Raw genomic sequence first — 24,907 nt, 5'->3', positions numbered from 1 at the left:
AGGACTAGACCTTGTGGCCTGGGGAAAAGAGGAATGGATCTTAGGCCTTTGGAGTCCAGCCTTGATGAGACCCACCCCTCAGGACTTGGGATCTAACCTGAGAGGGGGAATGAAGGGCCTCAGGACAGGAAATGGCCAGGAGTAGGGGCAGTTTTCTCTTGGACTCTCTTAAGTGGATCTTAAAGGAGTCTCAAAACTAGGCTAGTAAGGATTTAGATCCCTTGGAGGAAGCCTTTAGAACCAAATTTGGAGAATGGGAGCCATGTTTTCTATTCCTGGAGGGATCATGGGTCTCAAGGCTAGATCTGAAGTTGGGGATGGGTGGGAAATCAAAGGCAAGAATTTCCAAAACTTTCCCTGATCTATCTAGAGTGTCTGGGTCAGACTAGAGATCCACTGGACATGGAATAGCCCCCAGACTGAGACTGGTGGCTTAAGGAGAGGGACAGAGGCACAAGAGAGGAGGCTAAGCTAGGAGTTTGATGCTTGTGTCCTCTTGGGGTCTGGGGCCTGGTCTGGGGGGAGAGGGAGAGAGGGGGAAGATGTTTTGAGTCAGAGCCTAGGTGTGTGTGTGTGGGGGGGGGCAGCTGATAACTTTAGCTTTGAAGTTAGGACTGGAATGAATAGAATAACAGTTGGTTGTTTTTTTTTTTTTTAACTGTTTCTCTACCAGCTTTCTCTGCAAAAAAACTTCCTGTCTGATGGGGACATGGAGACTTAACTCCTTCCCATAAGCCCATATTCCCATAAAGTTTTTGCATACGTGACTTTGGCATGTTTAACACATGATGTGGATCATGCAGGCTTCAGCAGACTGGCCATACTGGGTGGCCCTTGGACCTCTGTATTGACTCGCAGATCCAGAGACATGCATGTGGGCACAGCAAAAGCATGTTTATTTGTGCTGGTGTTAAGCCCTTGAGTTGGGGCCACAGGGTGAGAGGCCAAGGCCTCCCCAGGCCTGAGTGAGTCACCCCACAAACACAACCCTATATTGGCCCTTCCTAGATTCTGTGGGGTGAGGTCAAAACAGCCACCTGGGTCCCGATTTCCAGTCCTCGGCTGGAAAGATGTGATCTAAACATCTTAGCTTCCATCAATAGTCCTAGACTGGGAATCAAAAGTCCCCTCTTCTGTCTAGGCTCCAGCTGTTCCCCACGCCACTCCACCCCCAACACCTACAGGATGGAGCGGTTGAATTGGAAAGTTTTCCATTGTCCTGCACTTGGATGTTTCAGCCTTGTTCCTGGTCTTTCCCGCCTGGGCTGCAGAGATATAGAGGGGACTGAGACCCTCACAGATGTCCCCCCCTTACCATCGAGAAAGCCGCGGGAAGAGATGATTCATAGGGTGGAGCCCCCCAATACACTGGGGACCCTGGGGTCTGAGTCACAGCCAGAGAGGGAAGGGCATTGAACCTTCTCACTCCAGGCGGTCAGGAAAAGAAGGTTCTCCCCACTTACTCCCCCCCGTCCAAAGCCGTACAAGCATAAGCAGCTCTGTAAGAGGGGTGTTAGTAAAAAAGGCCAGAAGTCGCGGTAGCCATGGAGATGGGGTACAGCTGGTGGCCCAGTAGTCGAACCAGGGGAAGCCCCGGCCTGGTTTCAGCCCGGCAGGAAGGGGTTAACAGCCACCCTGCTTTCCCGGTTTCACAACAGTCGGAAAAGCCCCTCGGAGGGCCGGGGTGGGGAGGGGGAGGAGAAAGGAAGGGAAGAAGGGGTTGGCGGGGGCAGGTGTGGGATGGGGTTCGCGCACAGCGAGGGGACTAGGGAGGGGCAACCACAAGCCTCGCTTTCCCAGACCTTCCTACCACTGCCACTCCCGCAGCGCCCCAGGGAGCGATGCACACGTTTCCCCAGACGCGCACAAGCACAGATGCGCTCGGTCCCTCCCCATCCCTATCCACCGGATTCCCACTTCCCTAGAGAACGCATTCTTCGTCACGCACGCACGCACACAGATCCCTTCCCTACCCTCATCACGCACGCGGCCCCCTCCCATTTCCGTCACGCAGCCGGCCCCGCCCCTTTGCCGTCACGCAGGCAGATCCTTCCCCGTCACGCACTGAGACCCTTAACTCTTCTGCGGCACTCCAATATATCCCTTCCACGACTTAAACCCCATCTCCTTCCCAGTCTTAGTCTTACATATAAGTTCCTCTGCATCCTTCTTAAATACACCGACCCCTCCCTGTCCACCCCAAGCACACAGCACTCCTCCTCGGTCCTGTCAGCCCCATCATGATCTTCATTTGGCACTTGGCTCTCTCCCCATCTCTTCACTAGCCAAAGCTCCTCTCTGGATCAACTTCCAGCTACCCCCCAAAATAGGAATGTTTAAAAAAAAAAAAGCAGAGATTGAAAAAGGTGGGGGGAAAAGGCGACATAAGCAGGCATAAGACCCACCCAGACCAAATACTTCTTACCCCACTCCCTTGTAGGGGGAAGAGAAAAACTTTGGGCCCCTACCTGGTACCCTGGGCTCCTAGTTCCCTGACCATAGGTGTCCTTCCAGTGCCTCATCCCCTCTGGATTTGTTCATAATACCACCACTGATTTCTCTAGTTTAAAGACTGATAATGCTCACTTTTGACAAATCTGAGGGGCAAATAACAGCTTGAGGATTATTATCCCCACTCTACCACACCCCCTTCGAAGTCTTTGATTTAGGAAGGGAAGCTTAATCTTGGATCTGTTAACTTGTTTTTCCCCATGTGATTATTGTATTTCAATGTAATTTGTTTTTTGTTTCCCGATCACCAACAGTGTTAAAGGGCTTCATGACAAAAAAAGGTTGAGAACCACTAGTTTGGACTCTGCAGTGTCATAGGCTCCTTATGTGGGATAGACACAGATGAGAGACCCCTGAAGACAAGGACCTGCAGGCACATTTGGATTCACATAGGAGGGAAATACCCAAGGTGGGGGTAGGAGAAACAGGCTGGGTTTAGTCTAGCTGTAGCTATTTTGTGGTGAGGGATCACCTCCAAGTATATGGGGGGAATAGGGGATGTGAAGAGGTCACCATCCCCAGTGGTTTTTCTGTATAGACGTCTGGGGTGGGCATGAGGGGGAGGGACAGTCTGGAGACTGTTGTGTGTGGAGGAGGGGAGAAGGTCTGGATCCAGCTGTGGCAGGCAGGGCTGTGGGCTGAGATTGGAAAGGGGGGGTGGGGAAGAATAGTGAGTCAAGCCGGTTTCCCAGCAGCTCCAGTTCCCTCCCTTGGCCCCTGCACTTTCCGGGAAACTCCTCAGGCCCCAGGGAGATTTAGATGGAGTTAGGCCCAGTCTTGGTTAGCCCCCCCCCAGCCTGCATCTGGAGCCCAGGACCCTCCCTTCCCCCAAATGTGGGATCTGGGACTTCCCTTCCCATCCCCATTCCCTTCATCCCTTTTTCTAGGCAGTGAAAAGCTGGAAAACAACAGGAGTTTTTGGTCAGTCTGCCTATGGGGCCCGTGAGGTTTTAAAGCATTACAGACAATTACAGAGTGGTGGTGTAAGGCTGCGGCCTGGTCAGGGTTCTGAGGTCAGAGAGGGGGAGAGGATATGTGTGTGTGTGGGGGGGGGGATATGAAAAAGACAGGAGAGAGGGAGTTTATGGATGTCTGACTCGCCATCTAGTCTTAAGATTAAACTTGGTCACGGACTTGATTGTGTCTCTTTAGCCCGAGCGCTGCCTCCCTCTAAGTCTGTTCTCATAGTCAGTAGGGGCCTCAGGGATCATACTGCCCAGTCTCTCCGGCCTGCCCGGCAGCGATAACCCCCCGATTCGGGTTTCTCTTGGGGATTCCTCGGGATCCCTGTCTTTCTGCACCAGTCTCTTCTTCCATCCACTCCCCACCCCCCTCCGCAGGGCCCGGAGAGTACCCTCCACAGGAAGTGCCTCCGGCCCCAGCTCCAAATTCAGCCTAGCCCTGGGTGGGTGGGGGGAAGGAGCCTTACTGGGGGAGGAGGGAGAAATGCCCATACTCAGTGCAGTCACCGAGATGTGCGCGCCCTCTTGTGGACTACTGTAGATACGCAGCCCGAGTCATAAGCGCCCTCTTGTGGGCCGCTGTAGACACGCAGACTCCGGGGACTAAGTGCCTCCTTGTGGGCCCCAGTAGACACGCGGGACCGCTTTCAAACTGAGCCCGGTGGAGCCCAAAGTGGCCCCAGATAGACACTCCTCACTCCACCTCCCACTGCCTTTGCGGCCTTGTGGAAAAAGTCGCTGGGTAAAAGCATCCCTTTTGAACCTCCATAAACAGTACCTAGATCGTGGTTGTTGTGAGGCAGGCGAATGGCCAAGATGTCCTTTCCCTATGTGTTCTTAATGATCTTTGAGAGGCTAGAAAGGATGGGTAGCGCATCCCAAAGCGGTTAGAGTGCCCGGCTCCAAGATGGCGGAGACGGGAGGCAAGGAGGGGCGGAGCTTAGTCGGGACTCGTGCCCGAGTCCGGCAGCAGGCGGTGCATAGGGGCGGGGCCAGGTCAGGCTCGGGGGGGGCGGGGCAGCGGCGCTCTAGGCCCGCCGGGCGGCTGCGCCTCTCGCTGGTGGCGGACCCGGCGGCCGTGGCAGCGGCGGCAACGGCGGCAGCGGCGGCCTGACCTGCTTGACCGGAGCTGGAGCCAGAGCCGGAACCGGAACCGGAACCATGAGCGTGGACAAGGCTGAGCTGTGCGGGTCTCTGCTCACCTGGGTAAGGGGCGGGGCGGTGAGGAACAGGTGTGAGACCCTCCTCCTCTTAGTTCCCCTCAACCCCCGCAAGGTTCCCCACAACCTTCTCCCAGATTCTCTCCCCCCCACACTCCCCAGACCCTTCGCCCAGAAAGATCCTCCTTCATGTAACCCCCAGACTTTACTGCAGAGACCCTCCCTCACATAGCCCCCATAAGTTTCCCTCTGAGATATTCGTCCCAGGTAACCTCCCCCCAGAGACCCTCCTCCCATACCCCTCAGATCCTTCTCCCTTATAACCTCCTCTAGAGACCCTCCCCCACATACCTCCTCCCAGAGAACCTCTCTTCAGACTCTCACTCCACACCCCCCCCAGAGATCCCCCCCCACATACCACCAGACCTTGCCTAAAGAGACCCCCCCTCACATACCTCCCCCAGAGACCTTCAGAGACCCTCCTCCCACATATCCCCCCAGATCCCATTCCCCAAAGATCCTTCCCTAGTTAGCCCCTCAGAGACCCTTCCCTCACGTCTCCCCCAAAGATCCTCCTCTAGAGACCACTCCATCTCCAGTTAGTCTCTTACACCCCCCCCCCAGCTCTCCTTAGAGATTCTCCCTCTTTTCCTCCCAAAATAGCCCTGGAGCCACAGAGACCCCATTCATAAAGACCCTCACTTCAATCCCCCTTCTTTTACCCTTGAGACCCAAGCCAATGCCTGAGACCTGTCTATTCCTAGCCCAAGATCCATTCAGCAAATACTGAGGGAATACTCATAATCCTTATGCTCCTTGGTGGGGAAGCCACAGGGAAAGCACATCACGTCTGAATCCTGGAGGCCCCTACATTTCTACGGGGCGGGGAGTTGGGGGGGACAGATGTGGCACAAGGTACAGACTCCTGAGAAGGAGGCAGAGGGCTGGAATCGGGAGAGAGGCAGAAGAGGAGACTCCCTCCCTTCCCCTTGCCCCCTGGCTGGACTTTTCCTGGGTGTGGCCAGGCTCCACCCTACCTGAGCTTCAGGAAGAGTGGTAGCATACTGGTGAAGGGTCTGGTTGGCACTGCCCTGTCACATGCTATAAGGGGTTTGGAGAGGGCAAGACAGGGGGACAGCTTGATGAAAGCACGTGATGAAGGGCTGGTTAATCTGTTCTATCACCTGAGCAGAGAGCAACCCCAGAGACTCCACCTTTCCCGGTGAGTAGGGCAGGTGGGTCCCGCCTCTCAGTGGGAGGAGAGAGGGAGAAAGAGTAACCGCAGATTCCACACCTGGGCGTTGGGCGCTCAGGATTGGTTCCTTTCTCCGCTGCCCACAGGTTGCAGCTGAAGGGACCGTGAAATCCTCACCCACTGTTTCCCTTTCCCCCAGCTGCAGACTTTTGGGGTTTCCCAGCCCTGTTCTTCTCCCCAGGACCTAAGCAGTGGACTGGCAGTGGCCCATGTGCTACATCAGATGTGAGTTGAGGGGAACCTAGAAACCTCCAGCCTTCCTCAAAGAACCCAGGCCACGGCCAAGCATCCTTGGCCCTTTCCCCAGACCCCAGGGCCACAAGACTCCCTTAGCTCTTGCATCCTCATTAGATGGCATGCATAGCCTATGGCCGCACCGCGGGGATTTCCTCTAATGCAGCTTGTCACCTACTGCAATTTGTCACCTGCGATTTCTCCCCAGAGACCCTTCCTGGTTCAATGAGACCTGGCTCCTTCGGATCAGAGATGATACTGACCACAACTGGCGGCTGAAGGTGATTAGGGATCAGATGGAAGACGTAGGTTTCAGGGGAAAGGAAGAGCAGGTGAAAGCTACGGGATACATTCCAGGAAAGATTAACTTGAACAGTTCAAGATGGGAAGGTGATGTTATGGCTGTACAGGTGTTCCTGTATGGTGATAGCACTGGCCCGCGGAAGAATATCTGGAAAGATAGCAGCTGGGTAATATAATATGTAGAAATTAGCTGTGGAGTGAGGAAGATTTGAATCTTGCCTCGTATCTTTATTGCTGGGTGATGTTAGGCAAGTTATTAAACTGTCAGCTCTGGTATCCTCTGTAAAGGTGCCTTCTCTCAGGGTGACTGTGAGGGTCTAATAAAACCACGTGTGTTGAGGGCTTTGCTAATCTTAAAGCACTATGGAAGTGGCCATCTTGGGAATGCAGAGGACATCTCACAAGGAATTGGGGAGACATGGAATAGATCCATGAAGGTCCTAGTGGGGATGGGGGCAGGTAGCTGATTTAATGAGGAAGGGAGCCAAACAGTGGTGGGATGGACAGATAGAAGACCTTCGGGGAGGCGGGGGTGGGGAACGTATGGAACGTTGTACTGAAATGACGAGATAAAACAGATGATCCGATGATGCAACATAGACAGATGATTGGTGTAATGTGGACAGATGAGGATTTGTGACATGTGTCTAGGGAATGAACAAATGGCCCAGGCCCACACGGATAATAAGAGAGATCCAAAGGGTGTCATGGAAGAGATATGATGAATAAGTGAATGGTGATATGTAGGGAAGGGCCAGGGGGACTGGATAGATGTTAACTTGGGGAACAACTGGTCAGGGTGGGGGCCAGACAGATAGCAAGGGACTCAAGTACCACTTTTCTCCCCAGGTCAACAACTTGAAGAAGGTGTTGCAGGGTCTTGTGGAATATTCTCAGGATGTGAGTGACCATGAGTGGGTTGTGGAGACATCTCTGATTGTCAAAGTTTGGGGAAGGGACTGTGGAAGTGGGTGTTTGTGGAATCCCTAGGCTCCTGACGCACCCACCCCCTCCCAGATCCTGGGACACCAGGTATCCGACCAACACTTGCCAGATGTGAACCTGATCGGGGAATTCTCCGATCCAGCTGAGCTGGGGAAGCTGCTCCAGCTGGTGCTGAGCTGTGCTATCAGCTGTGAGAAGAAACAAGGTGTGGCCGGGACTTCGGGGAGGAAGACCTCAGGAGGGGGAGCCTGATGTATGGGACTAGAAGAGGAGCCTGGGGTTTGGAGTTTGGGGGGTAGTCCTGAAAAGGGGAAGCCTGGATCACCACTACCAGGGGCTGGTGGGATTGGAGGGCTAGTCTCAGCAGTGGAACCCCTGATCCACAGAACACATCCAGAGGATCATGACCTTGGAGGAATCTGTGCAGCATGTGGTCATGACAGCTATTCAGGAGGTAAGGCTTTAGGTGGGGTAAGGAATGGGGCTTTTTGATCTTAGCTAAAGGGAGGAGGGAAGCCTCTTTCACTCCACCTCGCTTGCTGCCTGAAAGATCTTAGGGATAATTTCCTAGGCTTATCTGTTTCCTTTTGGTTCTCTCCATCTCAGCTCATGAGCAAAGATCCTGCAGATCCCATGACAGTAGAGACCTATGGGAATTTCGACAGCCAGGTATGGGATTGGGGAGGGAGACTCTGCTTTTCCTGTTTTTGGTTGTCCAGTCTGAGCAAACTTGCCTTGCTTATAGTCCAGGAGATACTACTTCTTGAGTGAAGAGCCAGAGGAAGCGGATCAGCTTCGGCAGCGCTGCCATGACCTGGAGCAGCAGGTAGGCACTAGGCTCTCTCAGGGCTTCTGGCCCAGATCAGCCCTCTCCTGAGGAGCCAAGTAGTGGGAGGAGGAACAAAGGATGGACATGGGCAGGCCCATGGCCCCTCGAGTTCATCTCTTATCTGCTCTGTTCCCTTTGATCATAGCTGACCCTTCTAGTGGAGGAGAAACAGAGTCTGGTGCAGGAGAATCGAGCCCTGAGGGACAGGGGGGCACAGCTGGAGGGACCGGAGGCTGCTGGACTCACCTCCAAGAGGCTTTTGCTTCTTCAGTCACAGCTAGAACAGCTACAAGAGGAAAATTTCAGGTGTGCTTGCCTGAGGACCAGGATTGAAGGGCTGGGATGTCCCCCTGGGCTCCCCTAACAGGGGCCCCCAGGTTCCTGATTGCCCGTGGTCTAAGGGGCATCAGGGAAACCTTGTCTAGGTCATGAAAAGAGTCTCAGAAAGGCCCATGTCAGTAAACATGAAGTGTCTCTTACGTGCCAATTAGAGGCCTGGGGGTACAAAGAAAGGCCAAAGATTGCCCCTGCTCCTGAGGAGCTCGCAGTCTGATGGGGAGAGAACACACACACAACTGTGCCAGGACAGACTGAAGATGTTCAGCAGAGCAAAGGCACTGGCGTTGCCGGGAAAGAGGTTTGGAGCACCCAGTTTGGGCTCCACCCCACCATGGGCCCACCCCTGTGCCCACAGGCTTGAGAGCTTGAAGGAGGATGAGCGTCTGCGCTGCGTGGAGCTGCAGAAAGAGGTGGCTGAGCTCCAACAGCGGAACCAGGCGCTTACCAGCCTGGCCCAGGAGGCCCAGACCCTAAAGGATGAGATGGATGAGCTCAGGTAAGTGGCACCAACTCCTGGGACTCGATCTGACCTCTCCTGATTGGGAACCCTGCAACCAGGCCCGACCCTCAAGAGCCCCTGCCCTGGTGATCCAGGCTGAACCATGGCCCCCTAGGCAGTCATCCGAACGAGCGAGCCGGCTGGAGGCCACCCTGAGTGGGTGCCAGCGTCGCCTCGGGGAGCTGGGGGAGCTTCGGCGGCAGGTGCGACTGCTGGAGAGCGGAACGCAGGCCACGCGGAACGGACGAGGCAGCTAGAGGATGAGCTGCGGCGGGCCGGGACCCTCAGAGCCCAGCTGGAGGGCCATCGGAGACAGGTGGAGGCTGGGCAGACCGGGCCTGGAGGCGCTTCCAGAGGAATCGGGTGATGTTTGGAGCCTTGGCCCAGCTCACTGATTTTCCCCCTTGTTCCCACTGTTCCACCCCCTGCCCGCCAACCCCAGGTGCAAGAATTACAGAGTCAGCGTCAGGAGGAGGCCCTGAAAGCTGAGAAATGGCTGTTTGAGTGCCGGACACTGGAAGAGAAATATGAGGCTGTGGTCAAAGAGAAAGAGGTGGGTGACCTCTGGGGGCCCAGCCCATTTTCCAAGCTGAGAAACAGAATTATGTAGAAAGAGCCCTAGGTTTGGAATCGGGAAACCTGGTGTGGAAGGCAGGTGTGCCGCTCTCGGCCTCTGTTGGCCTTGAGTGCCTTGTCCCTTTTCTGAGTCTCAGTTTGCTCTTCCAAAACTTCCCCCGACCCGATAGTGCTCGTCAGTACTTTCAGGAGGGAGGACCAAAGCCCAGAGCTGACCCTGCCCCCCTGCCCTTCTCCCTGCCTCTGCCCCCACTTATAGCGGCTGATCGAGGAGCGAGACTCTCTCCGGGAGGCGCATGAGGAGCTGTGCTGTGTCCAGGTGCAGCAGCGGGGTCTCAGCCAGGCAGGTGAGTGGTGGGCCTGGGGGGCCTCAGGGCCCTTGGAGGGCCCACCTGACTTGGTCCCTGTCTCCCAGATGTCCAGCTGCAGCAGATGTCGCCCCCTGTGGAGAATCTGGCCGCGGAGATGCTCCCAGCTGAGCTCAGGTTCCTTCCCCTCTCAGCCTTTGTGCTGGCTCCCCCTTTGGCCTCTGGCTGGCTGGGCCCTTGCTCCTTAAGTCATTCAAGCCTTGGGTCTCCTCGCCTTCCCTTCTGTTTCAGTCCTCCACCTCCAGTCCTCCCCGCTCATCCAAGTCCTCCCCCTCTCCGGCTTCCGGCTTCCCTCACTGCCTCGGCCCGAGATCTCTCCCGCTTTTGATGGGGATGGGCTGAGAGACGGGAGCCCGTCTGACCATCCCTTGGGGCCCGGCCCTGCAGGGAGACGATCCTTCGCCTGCAGCGGGAAAACAGACGGCTGTGCCAGCAGGAGGCTGTCGACCGCGGCCGCACCGAGGAGCTCCAGGGGCAGCTGGAGGAGGCCAACCGGGCCCGGCACAGCCTGGAGACCCAGCACAGGTGGGGCACCGAGACCGAAGGCCCAGCGAGGTGAGGCCTCCCAGGGCTGGGACCCCCTGAGTCCTGTGTCTCCTCACCCCCAGGCTGAATCAGCAACAGCTGGCAGAGCTCCGGGCACAAGTGGAAGAACTGCAGAAGGCGCTACAGGAACAGGGGGGCAAAGCGGAGGATGTGAGTGGCCCCGGCCCCGGCCCCTGGGGGAGGCGGGGAGGGTCTGTCCAGCCCGGCCTGCCCTGGCCGCCGTCCCTTCCTCTGCCTTCTAATCTTCCTTTCTCTCCCCCTGCTGCCTGTTGGCTCTCTAGGCTATTGTAAGTAGGGGGTGGGGGATGGAGGGGGTTGCGGGGGGGACAGAGAAGACAAAACAGGGGGCCCAGCCTCATCCTCGCCCCTTGTGTCTGTCCTCAGTCCTCGCTGCTGAAGAGGAAGTTGGAGGAGCACCTGTAAGTGCCAGGGCTGGGTTTGCTGGGCTGGGAGAGGGAGCTGGGAGGGGCCCGTGCATGCCGAGCCCGAGATCTGGGCCCAGGCCGCGAGCCCGGTCTGAGCGGTGTGGGGGGGGTCTGCCCGCTGCTCTGGGGTCGGACGCTTTGTGATGGGGTGGCTGTGGGCATTTAACTGCTGTTTGCCTTAGTTTCCTCAGTTGTAAAATGGAGCTCATCCTGCCTCTCTCTGGCTAGGGAGAAGCTTCACGAGGCGCACTCGGAACTGCAGCGAAAACGGGAGTACATTGATGAGCTGCAGCCCCCGGCCGACAGCAGCAGTAAGATGCCCTGGCCCGAGGGGAGAGGGGGGTAGGGGAGGACAGGCCCCTGAGCTCTGGGTTCCCACAGCAGCGAGGCGCATCGAGGAGCTCCAGAGGAGCCTGCAGAAGAAGGAGGCCGACATGCGGGCCATGGAGGAGCGCTACCGGCGGTACATGGAGAAGGCTCGCACAGTGAGCATCTCTGGCCCAATCCCATTCACAACTACTGACCCTTCACCCATTACCCTGGCTTTATGAAGGAAGAAACCAGGGCAGGGGCAGGGGTGGGAGGGAGCATGAGCCCTGGCAGAGGCAAAGCCAAGCCCAAGCCTCCCGTCGAACCTGGGGGCTGCAGTGCCTCACCCCCACTCCGCCTGCCCAGTCTGGGTGCCTGGGCCAGCCCCACAGTGCCTTTTCTCTTCCCCTCCCAAGGTCATCCAGACACTGGAACCCAAGCAGCGGCCACCAGGGCCTCCTCCCCTGGAGATTCAAGCCCTGAGAACCCAACTCCAGGAGAAGGACCTAAAGATCCGACACCTTGAGGTGGTTCTCTTCCTGGCCTGGGCTGACATTATGCATCTCTCCTGGGGTGGAGGTGGGACGCCCCTTGACTACTGTGCTGGAAATGGGCAGGACTCGAGGCCTTGACATTTCCCAACTAAACTTCTCCCTCAGACGGACTTTGAGAAGAGCCGGAGTCAGCGGGAGCAGGAAGAGAAGCTGATCATCAGTGCCTGGTACAACATGGTGAGTGGCTGCCCACTCCAGCCACCCCCCTCTGCTTCCTCCCCTCCCCCAAAACCTTCCTCCTCAGGTGACCTCTGACTTCCTCCCTTCCCTCCCAGGGGATGGCCCTGCAGCAACGGGCTGCGGGGGAGGATCGACAGCCAGGCCCGGCCTATGCCCAGTCCTTCCTAGCCCAGCAGCGCCTGGCCACCAACACACGACGGGGACCCTTGGCCCGCGCCCACGCTGGCCCTATCCGATCTGGAGACAAGCACTGACCTTCGGACTCTCTTCTCTGTTCTTCTGGGCGGCACAGAAGTAAACCTGTGCTGCGCCCTTCTCCAGGCACACACTACAAGGGGTCGCCCTTATTGCACATGCCCACCTCCAGGGCAAGGGAACTCCAGCCCTGACCTCTGACCTCAGCCTTTTTCTTTGACCCAGGTTTTGATTTTTAAGATGTTTTCCTAAGGGCCCCTCCCCATTTTTAACCTCTGATTCTCAGGGCAGAGAGGAGTTGGGTTTCTGTGTTTCCAGTACTGCCAGGCTCGGCCCCACCTTCTCTTTTTAAAAATGTGATTTGGGAGGGGGATAAATCTTCTAAGTCTGAGATGAATAATTAAATAAAGCATTCAGTCCTAAATCTACCAGACTGGGTTTTTCTTGGGTCAGTCAGCTTGTAGTGAAGGGAGGCATTCCTGGGTTCAGGAGCAGGGCCCCTTAGATGGGGGAGTTCCAGGGGTGGATCTAGGGTATAGATAGGACTTGAAGGTGTCAAGCACTGAACAGGTAAAGAACCACTCAGACACTGGAACGTCTTGCCACAGGTCACACAGGTATTCAGTCGCATAGCTAGGACTCGGGGCCCAGGTGCTTCCTCTGGGTCCCAGGCGGGGAGGGGAGAGAGGTTTCAGGTGTTGCCCTGGGGCATGGGGTAAGGGGTGCAGGGTAGCTGTTACCCATGTGGCCATGAATGACATGGGTTTTTGCAAGATATTTGCAAGATACTGTAGAAGCTGCACTTCAATAATGTATGTGTTGGGGTGGGGGTGGATGACCATAGAGAGGTCTTGGTCCAACAGTCCCATCTCTCCAGTGGCCGGCCGTCCATTGAGCCAGTGCGTAGCACGCCAGTCAGTCTGTGAGCAACAAGGCTCAGGCCAAGCTCTCCTCCTCTTCTCCAATGGGGCTGGGCAGCCAGGGAGGCAGTGGCGCAGGATTGGGGGTTGGGCCTCGGGTTGTGGGTACCACCACCACAGAGGGCAAGGGCTCCGCAGAGGAAGAAGCAGGAGCAGCAGGTGGGGCAGGCTCCGGCTCAGATGGCGGGTCCAGAAGGGGACCTGTGGCTGAGTCGTCGTGGCCACAGTCTGGGCAAGAGCAGCCAGCTGTGGTCGAAGCTTCAGATACACAGCTGTTCTTCCTCCGAAGCAAGGAGAGTCGTCGGCCCAAGATCATGGAAGGACCTGGGCCAAGGCCTGCGCCGGGGCCACCCGCAAGCAGTCGGTGCAAGAAGTCTCCTGTTACTGAGGGACCTTCCAGCTGCCCCTCCACGCCCTCCAGTCGCTGAAACTGCATGTCCTCTTTAGCCAGCCTACAGAGACCGGGGAGGGAGTAAAGGGTGACCAATCAATCTCTGAAAATAGCTTTTTTCATCTCTGACTGCTGCTCCTTCTCCAGCTCTTCCTCCACCGAAACCCTCTGGTCTTTCCTTCAGCATAGTCCCCAACAGCCAATAACTTTAATAATATAGTGTTTGATAGACCCAAAGACACCAGTTTCTGGGATAAGAATGCATTATTTGACAAAAATTGCTGGGAAAGTTGGAAATTAGTATGGCAGAAACTAGGCACTCACCCACACTTAACACCGTACACCAAGATAAGGTCAAAATGGGTTCATGACCGAGGCATAAAGAATGAGATTATAAATAAATTGGAAGAGCATAGGATAGTTTACCTCTCAGACCTGTGGAAGAGGGAAGGATTTATGATCAAAGAAGAACTAGAGATCACTATTGACCACAAAATAGAAAGTTTTGATTATATCAAATCTAAAAGTTTTTGTATAAACAAAACTAATGCAGACAAGATTAGAAGGGAAACAATAAACTGGGAAAGCATTTTTACAGTCAAAGTTCTGATAAAGGCCTCATTTCCAAAATATATAGAGAATTGACTCTAATTTATAAGAAATCATTGATATTCTCCAATTGATAAATGGTCAAAGGATATGAACAGACAATTCTCAGACGAAGAAATTAAAACTATTTATAGTCATATGAAAATATGCTTCAAATCATTATTAATCAGAGAAATGCAAATTAAGGCAACTCTGAGATACCACTACACACCTGTCAGATTGGCTAGAGTGACAGGGAAAGATAATGTGGAATGTTGGAGGGGATGCGGGAAAACTGGGACACTAATGCATTGTTGGTGGAATTGTGAATACATCCAGCCATTCTAGAGAGCAATTTGGAACTATGCTCAAAAAGTTATCAAACTGTGCATACCCTTTGATCCAGCAGTGTTTCTATTGGGCTTATATCCCAAAGAGATACTAAAGAAGGGAAAGGGACCTGTATGTGCCAAAATGTTTGTGGCAGCCCTGTTTGTAGTGGATAGAAGCTGGAAAATGAATGGATGCCCATCAATTGGAGAATGGCTGGGTAAATTGTGGTATATGAATGTTATGGAATATTATTGTTCTGTAAGAAATGACCAGCAGGATGAATACAGAGAGGATTGGCGAGACTTACATGAACTGATGCTGAGTGAAATGAGCAGAACCAGGAGATCATTATATATCTCAATAACGATACTGTTTGAGAATGTATTCTGATGGAAGTGGACCTCTTCGATAAAGAGAGCTAATTCAGTTTCAATTGATCAAGGACGGACAGAAGTAGCTACACCCAAAGAAAGAACACTGGGAAATGAATGTGAACTATTTGCATTTTTGTTTTTCTTCCCGGGTTATTTATACCTTCTGAATCCAATTCTCCCTGTGCAACAAGAAAACTGTTTGGTTCTGCAAACATATATTGTATCTAGGATATACTGTAACCTATTCAACATGTAAAGGACTGCTTGCCATCTGGGGAGGGGGTGGAGGGAGGGAGGGGAAAAATCGGAACAGAAGAGAGTGCAAGGGATAATGCTGTAAAAAATAACCCTGGCATGGGTTCTGTCAATAAAAAGTTATTAAAAAAAAAAAAAAGCATAGTCCCCCACCCATTTCCCTGTGAAGAATCTCAGAGATGGAAAGAGCTTAGAGGGGACCTAGTCCAATGTTCTCATTTCACATGTGGGGAATAAAAGTCCTAGAGAGGGCTAGGGATTGTCCAAGGTCTCACAGACAACTAGAACTTGGATGCTCTGGACTCCTAATATCCACTCTTCTTCCTTCCCTAATCCTCCCCCCCACCCTAGCTCACGTGATGTCAAAAGTGGAGCCTTGGAAGGAAGGCTGGTGCATCATGAAAGCAGTAGCTGCTGTGTAAGGGGCCCGGGCATCTGCAGCATCCCAGTACAGGTCCTTCTCTAACAGCGGCAGGTCGTCATACATCTCATCCACTGCCAGCATCGACACCTGGTGTGGAGATGACAGGGTACGGCTACAGGGTCAGGGAAGGGGTCGTAAGGAGACCCCGATGAAGAGGCTTTCAGATAGCAGGAGTGGGTGACGCTTGGGGAATTCATTTTGGAGAGGGAATGGAGCCCCACCTGGAAATTCCTGTCAATCAAAAAGTTGGTCTCAAAGTCATCATCATCCTCCCCAAAGGGGTTTATGAGCTGCTCAGCCACCTATGGAGTGAAAAGTGGACAATGGAAAGGAGGGTTCTTCCACAAAGGAATCAAACCCCACCCCTGGATGCCTGTGTTTTGTCCTGAGGCCTTCCCTCTCCCCCAGCCTCCAGCCACCTTCCTGAGATCTTGGTGCCTCCCAAACTTTTCCCCGCATCCTCTATTTTGTAGGTTTACCTTGAGCCAGCCAACATAGAAGAAGAATTGGAGCAGGGTGAAAACAGGAACACACAGGTCCATGTTATGATTCTTGTATCCCTTGGTCGGGTCCAGGAACTGGCGTCCAATAAGGCAAGCCAGGAAGAAGCTATACACAGCAATTGTTACTACCTAGAGGCAGAGTCATCATCTCAAGTTGATGAGGGGATGGGGGGGACACATCAAGGGAGCATTGCTGACTCTTGGAAGAGTTCCATTGCCCTCGTTTCTCCCCTCCAACTTTAGTCTTATATTCTCAATCCCCAAGAACCTGGTGGGAAGGGAACTGAGTCATAGTGGGTACCTGAGTGTAGACGAGGGGCACACTGATCCAGTCATAGTGAAACAGCATCCCACACTTGCCCCGGAACTCCTCCAGTTTCTGTGAGAGAGGACAATGGGGTCAGAGAGTAGCAAAGGAGCTTAAGACCCCCCCCTTAAGGGGCCATCTTTAGAAAAAGCCTTGAGTTGGGGCAGCTAGATGGCGTATTGTAATAATGAAATAAGACAACATATGTAAAACATTTTGTAAAAGTAAATGTTAATTATTGTTGTTAATATCTAGTAATTAATTGTGAATAATTATTGGAGAGAATTAGGTGGCATAGTGAATAGAACACCCAGATTGGAATCAGCAAGATTCATCTTCCTGAGAAAGAAAGAAAAAAAGAGAAAAAAGAAAGAACCTAGAGTTAATAATGGGGAGAGGGGGAAGACCGGGAGAAGGTGGTGAGTGCGAGTGCCTCCCTTCCAGGACGGGCTAGGGGAATGTATGGCCCAGCTCTTAATCCCTGCTGTCCCTACCTCCATAAGCAACTTGAAAGTGCTGCTGTCTCGGATCCGCCCCTCTTTGCGGGCTTGGGCAGCAAGGTTGGCAAACCAGACACACGGTACCCAATATTTGTTGTAGGAAGAATTCAGGCTCTCGTATTTTTTCCTCTCCTCCCGGGTCATAAAGCCTGAAAGACTAGAAGGTCACCTCGGAGGCAAGCTGCTAGATTTCCCATACCCCTCTTCCTCTTCTGCAGAATGGGGAGAAACCCTCCCCACGCCACCCCGAGATCAAAGCTCCACCTTCTCCCAGATCCCTGGAGTGTCCTAGGAAACAAATCTCACCAGCTTCCACCACGTGGTCGATGGTGGGGAAGCGTTTGAACACAGCAGTGCTGACAGAGCGAAGGATGAGCACGGCGGACAGGCCCGCGTAGCGCATGAGTGTGCGCCGGTACAGTCGGCCTCGCTCATCCCGTCCATGCACCGAGCCCGAGATCACACACATGAGGGCGTCAGGCAGGGGCATGCACAAGTATTGGTTCCACCATCGATTCACCACCAGTGTCACATAAAATCCTATGTAGTAGGCAGGAAAAATAAAGTTAAATGTCAACTGGGTCAGGGATGGGAGTATAAAGCTACAAAATCAAAAGCTACCAGGGACAGGAGATAGAAATATGATGGGGTTGAGGGGAGAAGGTCAGGTATTTCCAAGATTCAAGGTCTGTGCTGAGACTCTCATCCAGAACACGGTCAGCAGCTTTTTGTGAGACAGTATCTTGCCCCGTGTTACACCGTTAATAAGTATCGAGTCTCAGAGGGTAGACCTGAACAAGTTCTGCTGCTGCTCTTATCAACTGGGCCACCTAGCTGCTCTTCAAGGAGTGTCCTCAAAATAAACTCCAATAATTCATACCATTCCTCCCTGCTTCTCTGGGCCTTCCACTTGCTCTGGTCTCGCTTTAAAATTGTCCTTTTCTCTTGTTCCTTTCCAGCTCCCCACCCAAGGTTACTCCCACCAATCTACAGGTCTGCGACGACAGGGGTATTTTGTAATCACGCTTCTCTGATGCAGTATATTCTTCCCTTACAAATCTCTCCTCAGAGTCCCCCACTCTATCACTACTCCCCCTTTCTGCCTCTCCTTGCCTCATACTTCACTGAAAAAATCTGTGCTTATCTGACCACAACTCTACAGCTATGCTTTAAATCCCTGTCCGCAGCTTACCGGTCTCCTTTGTTCCATCTCAAAGGAGGTGGACCTTTTCCTTACAAAGGACAAAGCCTCTCCTTGTGTACTTAATCCTATCCACTCCCATCTATCACTGGGAGTTTGTCTCTTCAATTGGCTCCTCTCCCCAATTTTCAATCTTTATCCATTGCCTGCTCTACTGTCTATAAACATGTCCAGCTCTCTCCTATCTTAAAAAAATAAAACAAAATCCCCAAACCTTCACTTGATCCTACCATTCTTTTAGGTTAAAGTCCAATCTCCTCCCTTTCACAATCTCCACTTTCTCTCTTCTCCCTCTATTAGCATTTTACAACCAATACTATTGCTCTCCTCAGTCACTAAAGATCCTGTTAATTACCAAATCCAATGACTTTTTTTGCAATCCTCATTCTTCTGCAGCCTTTGACACTAAAACTCACTCCTTCTCTCTAGGTTTTAGGGACATTCCTTTCTCCTGACTCTCCTAACTCTCTCTTTCTCAGTCTCCTTTGCTGGATCCTCAATCAGATCATGTTTTCTTACCATAAGCATTCAATTCTGCTTGGGTCCTCTTTCTCCCTCTGTATTACACCTGATAACCTCATCAGCTCAAATGGATTTTTCAGCTTTGTGTTCATGATTCTCAAATCTAATTTTCCCATCCCAATCTCCCTGCTGATCTTCAATCTCCCATTTCCAAAGTTCTTTGGACATTTTAAACTGGATATCCAGTGGACACCTTACACTCAATATGTCCAAAATAGAGCTCATCATATTTTCCCCTAAGCCGAAATTCTACTGCTTCCTCTATTACAGTTGAGAACAACATCCTTCTAGTCCCCAAGACGTGAAACTTAAGTGTCGTTCTTGATTCCTATCTTTTATCTCACATTCTTTCTTCTGACACTCCCATCACTCAGATGCAAGCCCTCATCTCACACATGATTATTGCAATAGGTTGCTAGTGGGTCTGTTAGCCTCAAGTCTCTCTCTTCCCACTGCATCCATCCTCCACTCAGCTATCAAAATGACCTTCTCAAATCACCCGTTTATTCAGTAAACTCTAGTGACTCTATAACACCTTCAAGATCAAATCCAAATGCTTTGTTTGGCATTCAAAGCCTTTCATAAGCCAGCCTTTTCTTTTCGTTCCAGCTTTTATTGTCTATCATTTTTTCTATCCAAAAGGACACTGGCCTCCTGGTAATTCCCCCCAAAAAGATTCCAGGCAAGAATTGTCCTCTGCTTCTTTTTGTATCTCTAGCTCTTAGCATAGTGCCCAGCACACTAGAAGCTCTTAATTAACATTTCTTGACTGATAGCCAAGCTCCTAGAACAAAGGTGTCTATGCTTTGGTCTATTCCCACTTACTTCTCAAGATTATAAACCCTTTTAATTGTCACATTGGAAATCCTTTTCTCTGTCCTTTTCTTTCTTGAACTCTTTCCATAATTTGAAAATATTGACCACACTTTCCACACCAGGGATCTTTTTTTGTGTTATGTATCCCTTTGGCAGTTTAATGAAACTCATGGGTCCCTTCTCAGATAAATCTTTTGTGCTCATTGAGAAAATTTTGGCCCCATCCATGTTCCATAGATCCCCTGAAATCTATCCTCAGGTTAAGAGTTTCCACCTTTAAAAAAAAAATTAAGGGATAGCTAGTTGGTGTAGTGAATAGAGCACCAGTGCAAGTCACTTAACCCCAATTGCCTCCAAAAAAAAAAAAAAGTTTCTACCTTGAGTTTTCATGAGACTTCTCTTTTGGTTCTTTTCCTACTTTTCTGACCAGTCCTGAGTCTCCTCTGATACATAGAGATCTATGGTCTCTTAATACCTGGGTGTACACTACCCCAGAGTTCTGTTCTGGACCATTTGCTTTCTCTACCCTGTCTTGATGAGCTCATCAACAACCATCTCTGTGCAATATCTCTTACATCTACATAAATCTAGCTGTGTCTTCATTAAATCCAGTTCCACGCGTTCCATAGACATCTCAAGCTTCATAATCCCACAAGAAAACTAATTTTCAAACCCCCAAACTCTTCCTTCTATTTCTCTTGAGGATGCCATCATCTTTCTGGGCAACCAACTTTCCAAATTTAGAGTCATCCTAGATTCCTCACTATCCCTCATTTCTTATATCCAATCAGTTGTCAAATCTTATTCTGTCTTCACAATACATTTCACATCCATCACTTTATATCACCTTTGTCATAAGTGAAAACCTCATCATCCCTTGCCTGACTGCAATCATTGCCCAATTACCAATTGTGTCATACCTCCCCTCCTCTCCAGTCTTTCCTTGCCAAGTGCATATTCCTAATCCACAAATCCCCCACCAGCACCACTACACCAACTCCAGTGGTTCCCTCTTGTCTCTCAGATAACATACAAATTTCTCTATTTGGCATGTAAAAACCTTCCCAAGTTACTTTTTCAAGCATATTTCATCTTGTTTTCCTTCAAGCACCGAGCAGTCCAGTCAAACTGTCCTATTTGTTGTTCTTTTGGACTAGATACTCCATTTCCACCTCAGGGACTTTGCATTCATTGTCTGCTTTGCCTAGAATAAATATCCTCCCTTTTCACCTACAGTCTCTCAGAATCCCTAACCCTTTTCAAAGCTCTGCTTAAGTGCATTTTGAATCTCTCCAGTGTCTTTCCCTCTCCATCATTTTTGTATCTATATATCTTTTTCTACTTATTTTGATATGTACATGTGTACACATTTCTTCCTTCCTTCCTTCCTTCCTTCTTTTTCTTCCTTCCTTCCTTCCTTCCTTCTTTTTTTTCCTTCCTTCCTTCTTTTCCTTCCTTCCTTCCTTCCTTCTTTTTTTTTCTTCCTTCCTTCCTTCCTTCCTTCCTTCCTTCCTTCCTTCCTTCCTTCCTTCTTCCTTCCTTCCTTCCTTCCTTCCTTCCTTCCTTCCTTCTTCTTCCTTCCTTCCTTCCTTCCTTCCTTCCTTCCTTCCTTCCTTCCTTCCTTCCTTCCTTCCTTCCTTCCTTCCTTCCTTCCTTCCTTCCTTCCTTCCTTCCTTCCTTCCTTTCTTCGCTGAGGCAATCGGGATTAAACGACTTTCCCAGGGTCACACAGCTAGGAAGCGTTTCTATTTATTTTGATGTTTACATTCCTCCCTTCCTCCAATAGTTCCTTCAAGGCAGGAGTTGTTTCATTGCGAACTAGCACAGGGTCTGCCCTGGATAAATTCTTGGGTCTGAGTTCTGAAAGGGGTTAAAAGGAAGTTCCTGGTGTCCCTAGTAGCGACTGAGGGCTGTAAAAGGTCTAGGTTAGGGAGGGGCTCAGCACAAATGATCCGGACGAAATGGAGAAGCTGAGGTTAAGGCTCCGGACTATAGAATTGAAGGTTCTAGGTCTGCATGGGATAAGTCGGGGGGCGGTGGGGAGCTCTAGGGGTTGCCTGGGAATAGGAGTTCTAGGACTGAAGGGTGCTTGGGCTGAGGGGTAAGGAAAGCTAAGTGCGTCCCGAGGTTGGGGTTGAGATGAGAGGGAGTGATTTCATACCCAGCACAAAAGAGACAGGAATGAGGTTGGCGTACTGGTCGCAGTACATGACTAATTTCTCGAAGTAGGGTCTTTGGTCTTCCGTCAGGATAAAGCTGGGTGGGTGGAGCGGGGAAAGTTAGAGGCACATCTCTCCCTGAGCACCACCTCCTCTCTCCCCCCGTGACCGTCTCTTTGCACTGGAGACCCTCATCTCTCGGAGAGTTTCCATCCCACTCCATCCCTCCACCCTCCAGATTCCCCTGTATCCCATCCTCTTGACCCAAGGCCTGTCCTCACCGATAGATGGCGCTCAGGACCAGGTACCCCCCGAGGAAGACCAGCACCTCTCGATAGAGTAATTTGTAAATGCTTCCCCGCCAAAGCAGCAGCAGCTTGGAGAACCCCCCGAAGCGAGCATTTGCTACGCGGGCTGTGTACGTCACGGTCATGCCGGGGGTCGGGCTGGGGCTGAGGGCCGAGCGAAGGAGCGGGTGAGAGTCACTCTGCTGAACAGGTCACCCAGGTCCCAGAACTCTTCCCCAGCGCTGCCCGCCACAGTCGGGGTTGCCTCTGCTGATCTTTCAGCGCCCCAGGAGTAGGTCTCCTGAATCCCACCTGAGCCAAGAAAGAGAAAGACAGTCCCCAGCCGGTCCTGGCCGGGGCCGTCCCGATCTCCTGTCATTCGGGTGCACATCCTTCGAACCCCGATCTTTTCTGGCCCCGGGGCTGATCCTCAGTGCCAGCGTCTCCGTATCTCGTCCTCATTCCCTGTTCTCGGCTTTCCAAGCCACAATGAAACTTGCTGTGTCGCCCCCACCACTAGACATTCCCCCTCTCGGGGTATTTTCTGCTGTCCCCGATGCCCGGAACTCTCTCCCTCCTCATCTTCTCTATTTTCTCTGGTTTCAGCTAAAAAAAATCCTGCCTTCTGCAAGATGGCCTTTCTCGAGTCCGCTTCCCCCAACTTCAATTTACTGCTTTCTCTCAATCGATTTTTCTCCAGTTTATCTTTTATAGATCTTGTTTGTACATATTTGATTAATGTGGTCTCCCTCCATTTGACTGTAAGTTACTTGAGGACAGGAGTTTGTTGTTTTTTGTTTTTTTTTTTTTACTTTTCTTTGTATCCCAACGCTTAGCCTGATACTGTGGCTTAGTAACAAGCGCTTGTTCACTCGTTGATTAGAATTTGGACTTTCCATGTCCAGTCCCCGGTCAAAACCTTCTAGTTCTCCGGAATTTATTCTCTTCCTGCCCCTCACCTCCCCCACCCCCCCAGTCTAGGTTTTCCTGCCTCGTCCTCGTTCTTCACTCCCAGGTATCCCTCCCCCTCTTCGGTTTCCGAGTCCCATTTCTTCTTCTGGGTTCCCGTTTTCAGGCCACCTCGGTCCCCCCTTCTGCGACCCCACCTCAGTCATTCACCGATTGCCACGAGTCTCTGAAAGCCAGCGTACCCAGGAGAACGTCCAAGTCAAGGAGAACTGAGTTACAGAACCGGCTCTCCTCAAACTTGCCCAGGGAGCGAGCGCGACGCAGCGGAGAGTCCGGAATTTGGTGTCAGAGGACCTGAATTCTAATCCCGATTCTGACACTTACTTAACCTGCATGACATTGAAGAAGTCATTTATCCTCCTGCGCTCAGTCTACTCTTTAAAGCGAGAGGATTGGACCAGAAGACTTCAAAAGCCTTTTCAATTCCCAATCAATAGTCCCAGGTCGCTCTGACCCCCCATTGAAGCCTGTTTCCCCGGTCTTACGGGGTGATAGATGAGATAGCTAATGGATATCCGACACCCTAGTCTGTAATTTACTAGACTGAATCCTATAACCTGTAAAATATCAGCCTCAGGTGAAGCCTCCCGGGATCTCCAGCTCCCAGCGTCCCCCTGCCCTCTTATTCCGAAGCCCCCGAGTCTGCACCCCAGCTCACCAGTAGTCACAAGAGCGGCAGGGAGCTGAGCTAGGAGACAGAAGCAGCTCGGGACAGGGGCTGTGCCCCAGGCTGGGGGTTGGAGAGAGTGAGGGGGGCTCCTCCCTGTACCACCAGCCCCGCCCCGCCCCGCCCCATGGTTATGGGGGAGGGGAAGCACACCACACACACGCGCGCGCACACACACACACACACACACACACACACACACACACACACACACATCAATGACACTATCTTCCTAGCCTCCTCCCTCTCCCCTTCCCCCCAGCCCAGTACCGGGCCTTGAACCCTCAATAACCCCTTCCGTCCGCCCCTCTCCTGGTTGTGAAGTCACTGACAGTCTTTACTTTTGGCATTCTTTTGGAGAAGTCTCTTGTTCCCGCGCACCCCAGTCCGGCCGTGGTACCTCTTTTGCAACCAGTTCTAAAAGGGGGTACGGAAGGTAATTTATGGGCGGACCCCCGACTAGTGCCCCAGCTGCTGCAGGAGCCTGGGGATTATTAGCCGCAGTCCCCCGCTCCCCCCACTCCCCTCTCTCCTTTTTAGATCAGGTCATCCAAGGAAAGAAAGGGGCTGAAGCGTCCTCGCAGTTACCGCTGCGTTCCAGTTCCTCCCCACCTGCGGACACAGAAAATCACAATGCTGTAGATAACCGCGCTCGAGCGCGTACACACCGCGCGCATACACACACACTCGCGCGCTCTTTTTCTATCCCCTCTCCCTCTCTGTCTCTCGTGTCTCGTGTCTGTCTCTCTGTCTCTCTCTGTCTCTGTCTCTCTCTCCGCTCTCTGTCTCTCTCTCTCCTCTCTGTCTCTGTCTCTCTCTCTCTGCCTCTGTCTGTCTGTCTCTCTCGCTCTCCCTCTCTTTCTTCTCTCTGCCTCTCTCTCTCTCTCCTCTCTCTCTCTCTGTCTCTCTGTCTCTCTCTCTCTCCTCTCTGTCTCTCTCTCTCTGTCTCTCTGTCTCTCTCTCTCTCCTCTCTGTCTCTCTCTCTGTCTCTGTCTCTGTCTCTCTCTGTCTCTGTCTGTCTCTTCTCTCTCTCGTGTCTCTGCCTCTGTCTGTCTGTCTGTCTCTCTCTCCCTCTCTCCCCTTCTCTTCCCCCACCCAATCTAACTTTACCCGGCTTCCCTCACGACCCCTCGGTCTTCCTTCCGATAAAGTGGGTAACAAGCAGAATTGTATTCGAGTACAGGGGGGAAGAGGTGAGAGGGACGGGGGTGGCGGGTGCGCACACACTGGCTAGCCCACCTCGAAGCTCGGCCCTGCCTGGGCCGTAGCGGCTGCGGGACTCTGGACAAATCACAGCCTCTCGTTTCCCGGCAAAGCTAAATTTGAGGTGGAGGAGGTGCGGGCCGGCGTTGGGAGCGGGGCTGCTCTCTCCGGGAAGCTCTCAACAGTGAAATCCCCGGTCGGCCCCGCCCTTCTCCTGCTAGTGAGAGCTCTGGGTCAGGGTGAGGATGGCACCCCGCACAGCATCCCTCCCTCAGGTGAGCGGCTCGGAGCCCGGCCG

At 52.3% G+C, this 24,907-nt stretch overlaps 2 protein-coding genes across 2 annotated transcripts; one reads left to right on the top strand and one right to left on the bottom strand.

Annotated features, from left to right (window-relative positions):
• The first annotated feature begins 4,532 nt into the window (after positions 1–4,532).
• Positions 4,533–12,614, top strand: HOOK2 (hook microtubule tethering protein 2). Its single transcript, XM_051971622.1, is given in 23 exon segments — positions 4,533–4,679; positions 6,028–6,113; positions 6,331–6,403; positions 7,275–7,325; positions 7,443–7,575; positions 7,757–7,824; positions 7,977–8,039; positions 8,116–8,196; positions 8,345–8,505; positions 8,894–9,034; positions 9,153–9,250; positions 9,253–9,353; positions 9,480–9,590; positions 9,873–9,960; positions 10,029–10,098; positions 10,369–10,506; positions 10,590–10,677; positions 10,912–10,946; positions 11,181–11,263; positions 11,334–11,437; positions 11,678–11,788; positions 11,921–11,992; positions 12,091–12,614. Coding segments are annotated over 23 exon segments (2,160 nt in total). The 5' UTR covers positions 4,533–4,634; the 3' UTR covers positions 12,250–12,614.
• Positions 12,615–12,787: 173 nt separating this feature from the next.
• On the bottom strand, positions 12,788–23,273 carry BEST2 (bestrophin 2). The gene is made up of 9 exons (XM_051971624.1): positions 21,765–23,273; positions 21,486–21,580; positions 17,092–17,325; positions 16,780–16,934; positions 16,280–16,357; positions 15,955–16,107; positions 15,697–15,777; positions 15,408–15,562; positions 12,788–13,562 (listed from the first exon to the last, which is right to left on the bottom strand). The coding sequence occupies exons 1-9, from the start codon at positions 21,914–21,916 to the stop codon at positions 13,127–13,129; spliced, it is 1,539 nt and encodes a 512-aa protein (XP_051827584.1). The 5' UTR covers positions 21,917–23,273; the 3' UTR covers positions 12,788–13,126.
• Between the last annotated feature and the right edge of the window lie 1,634 nt (positions 23,274–24,907).

This window comes from Antechinus flavipes, chromosome 1, assembly GCF_016432865.1.
Source record: "Antechinus flavipes isolate AdamAnt ecotype Samford, QLD, Australia chromosome 1, AdamAnt_v2, whole genome shotgun sequence".
Classification (NCBI taxonomy): Eukaryota; Metazoa; Chordata; class Mammalia; order Dasyuromorphia; family Dasyuridae; genus Antechinus; species Antechinus flavipes.
Note: the sequence above shows the minus strand (reverse complement) of the source record. Positions and strands in the feature narration are given on the sequence as shown.

Coding starts and splice junctions, on each gene's coding strand:
- BEST2 (XM_051971624.1), bottom strand. CDS start 21,916: ATGACCGTGACGTACACAGCCCGCGTAGCAAATGCTCGCTTCGGGGGG. Junction 16,358..16,779: donor CTTTCAAGTTGCTTATGGAG/GTAGGGACAGCA, acceptor CCTCTCTCACAG/AAACTGGAGGAGTTCCGGGG. Junction 15,778..15,954: donor TCTATGTTGGCTGGCTCAAG/GTAAACCTACAA, acceptor TTCACTCCATAG/GTGGCTGAGCAGCTCATAAA.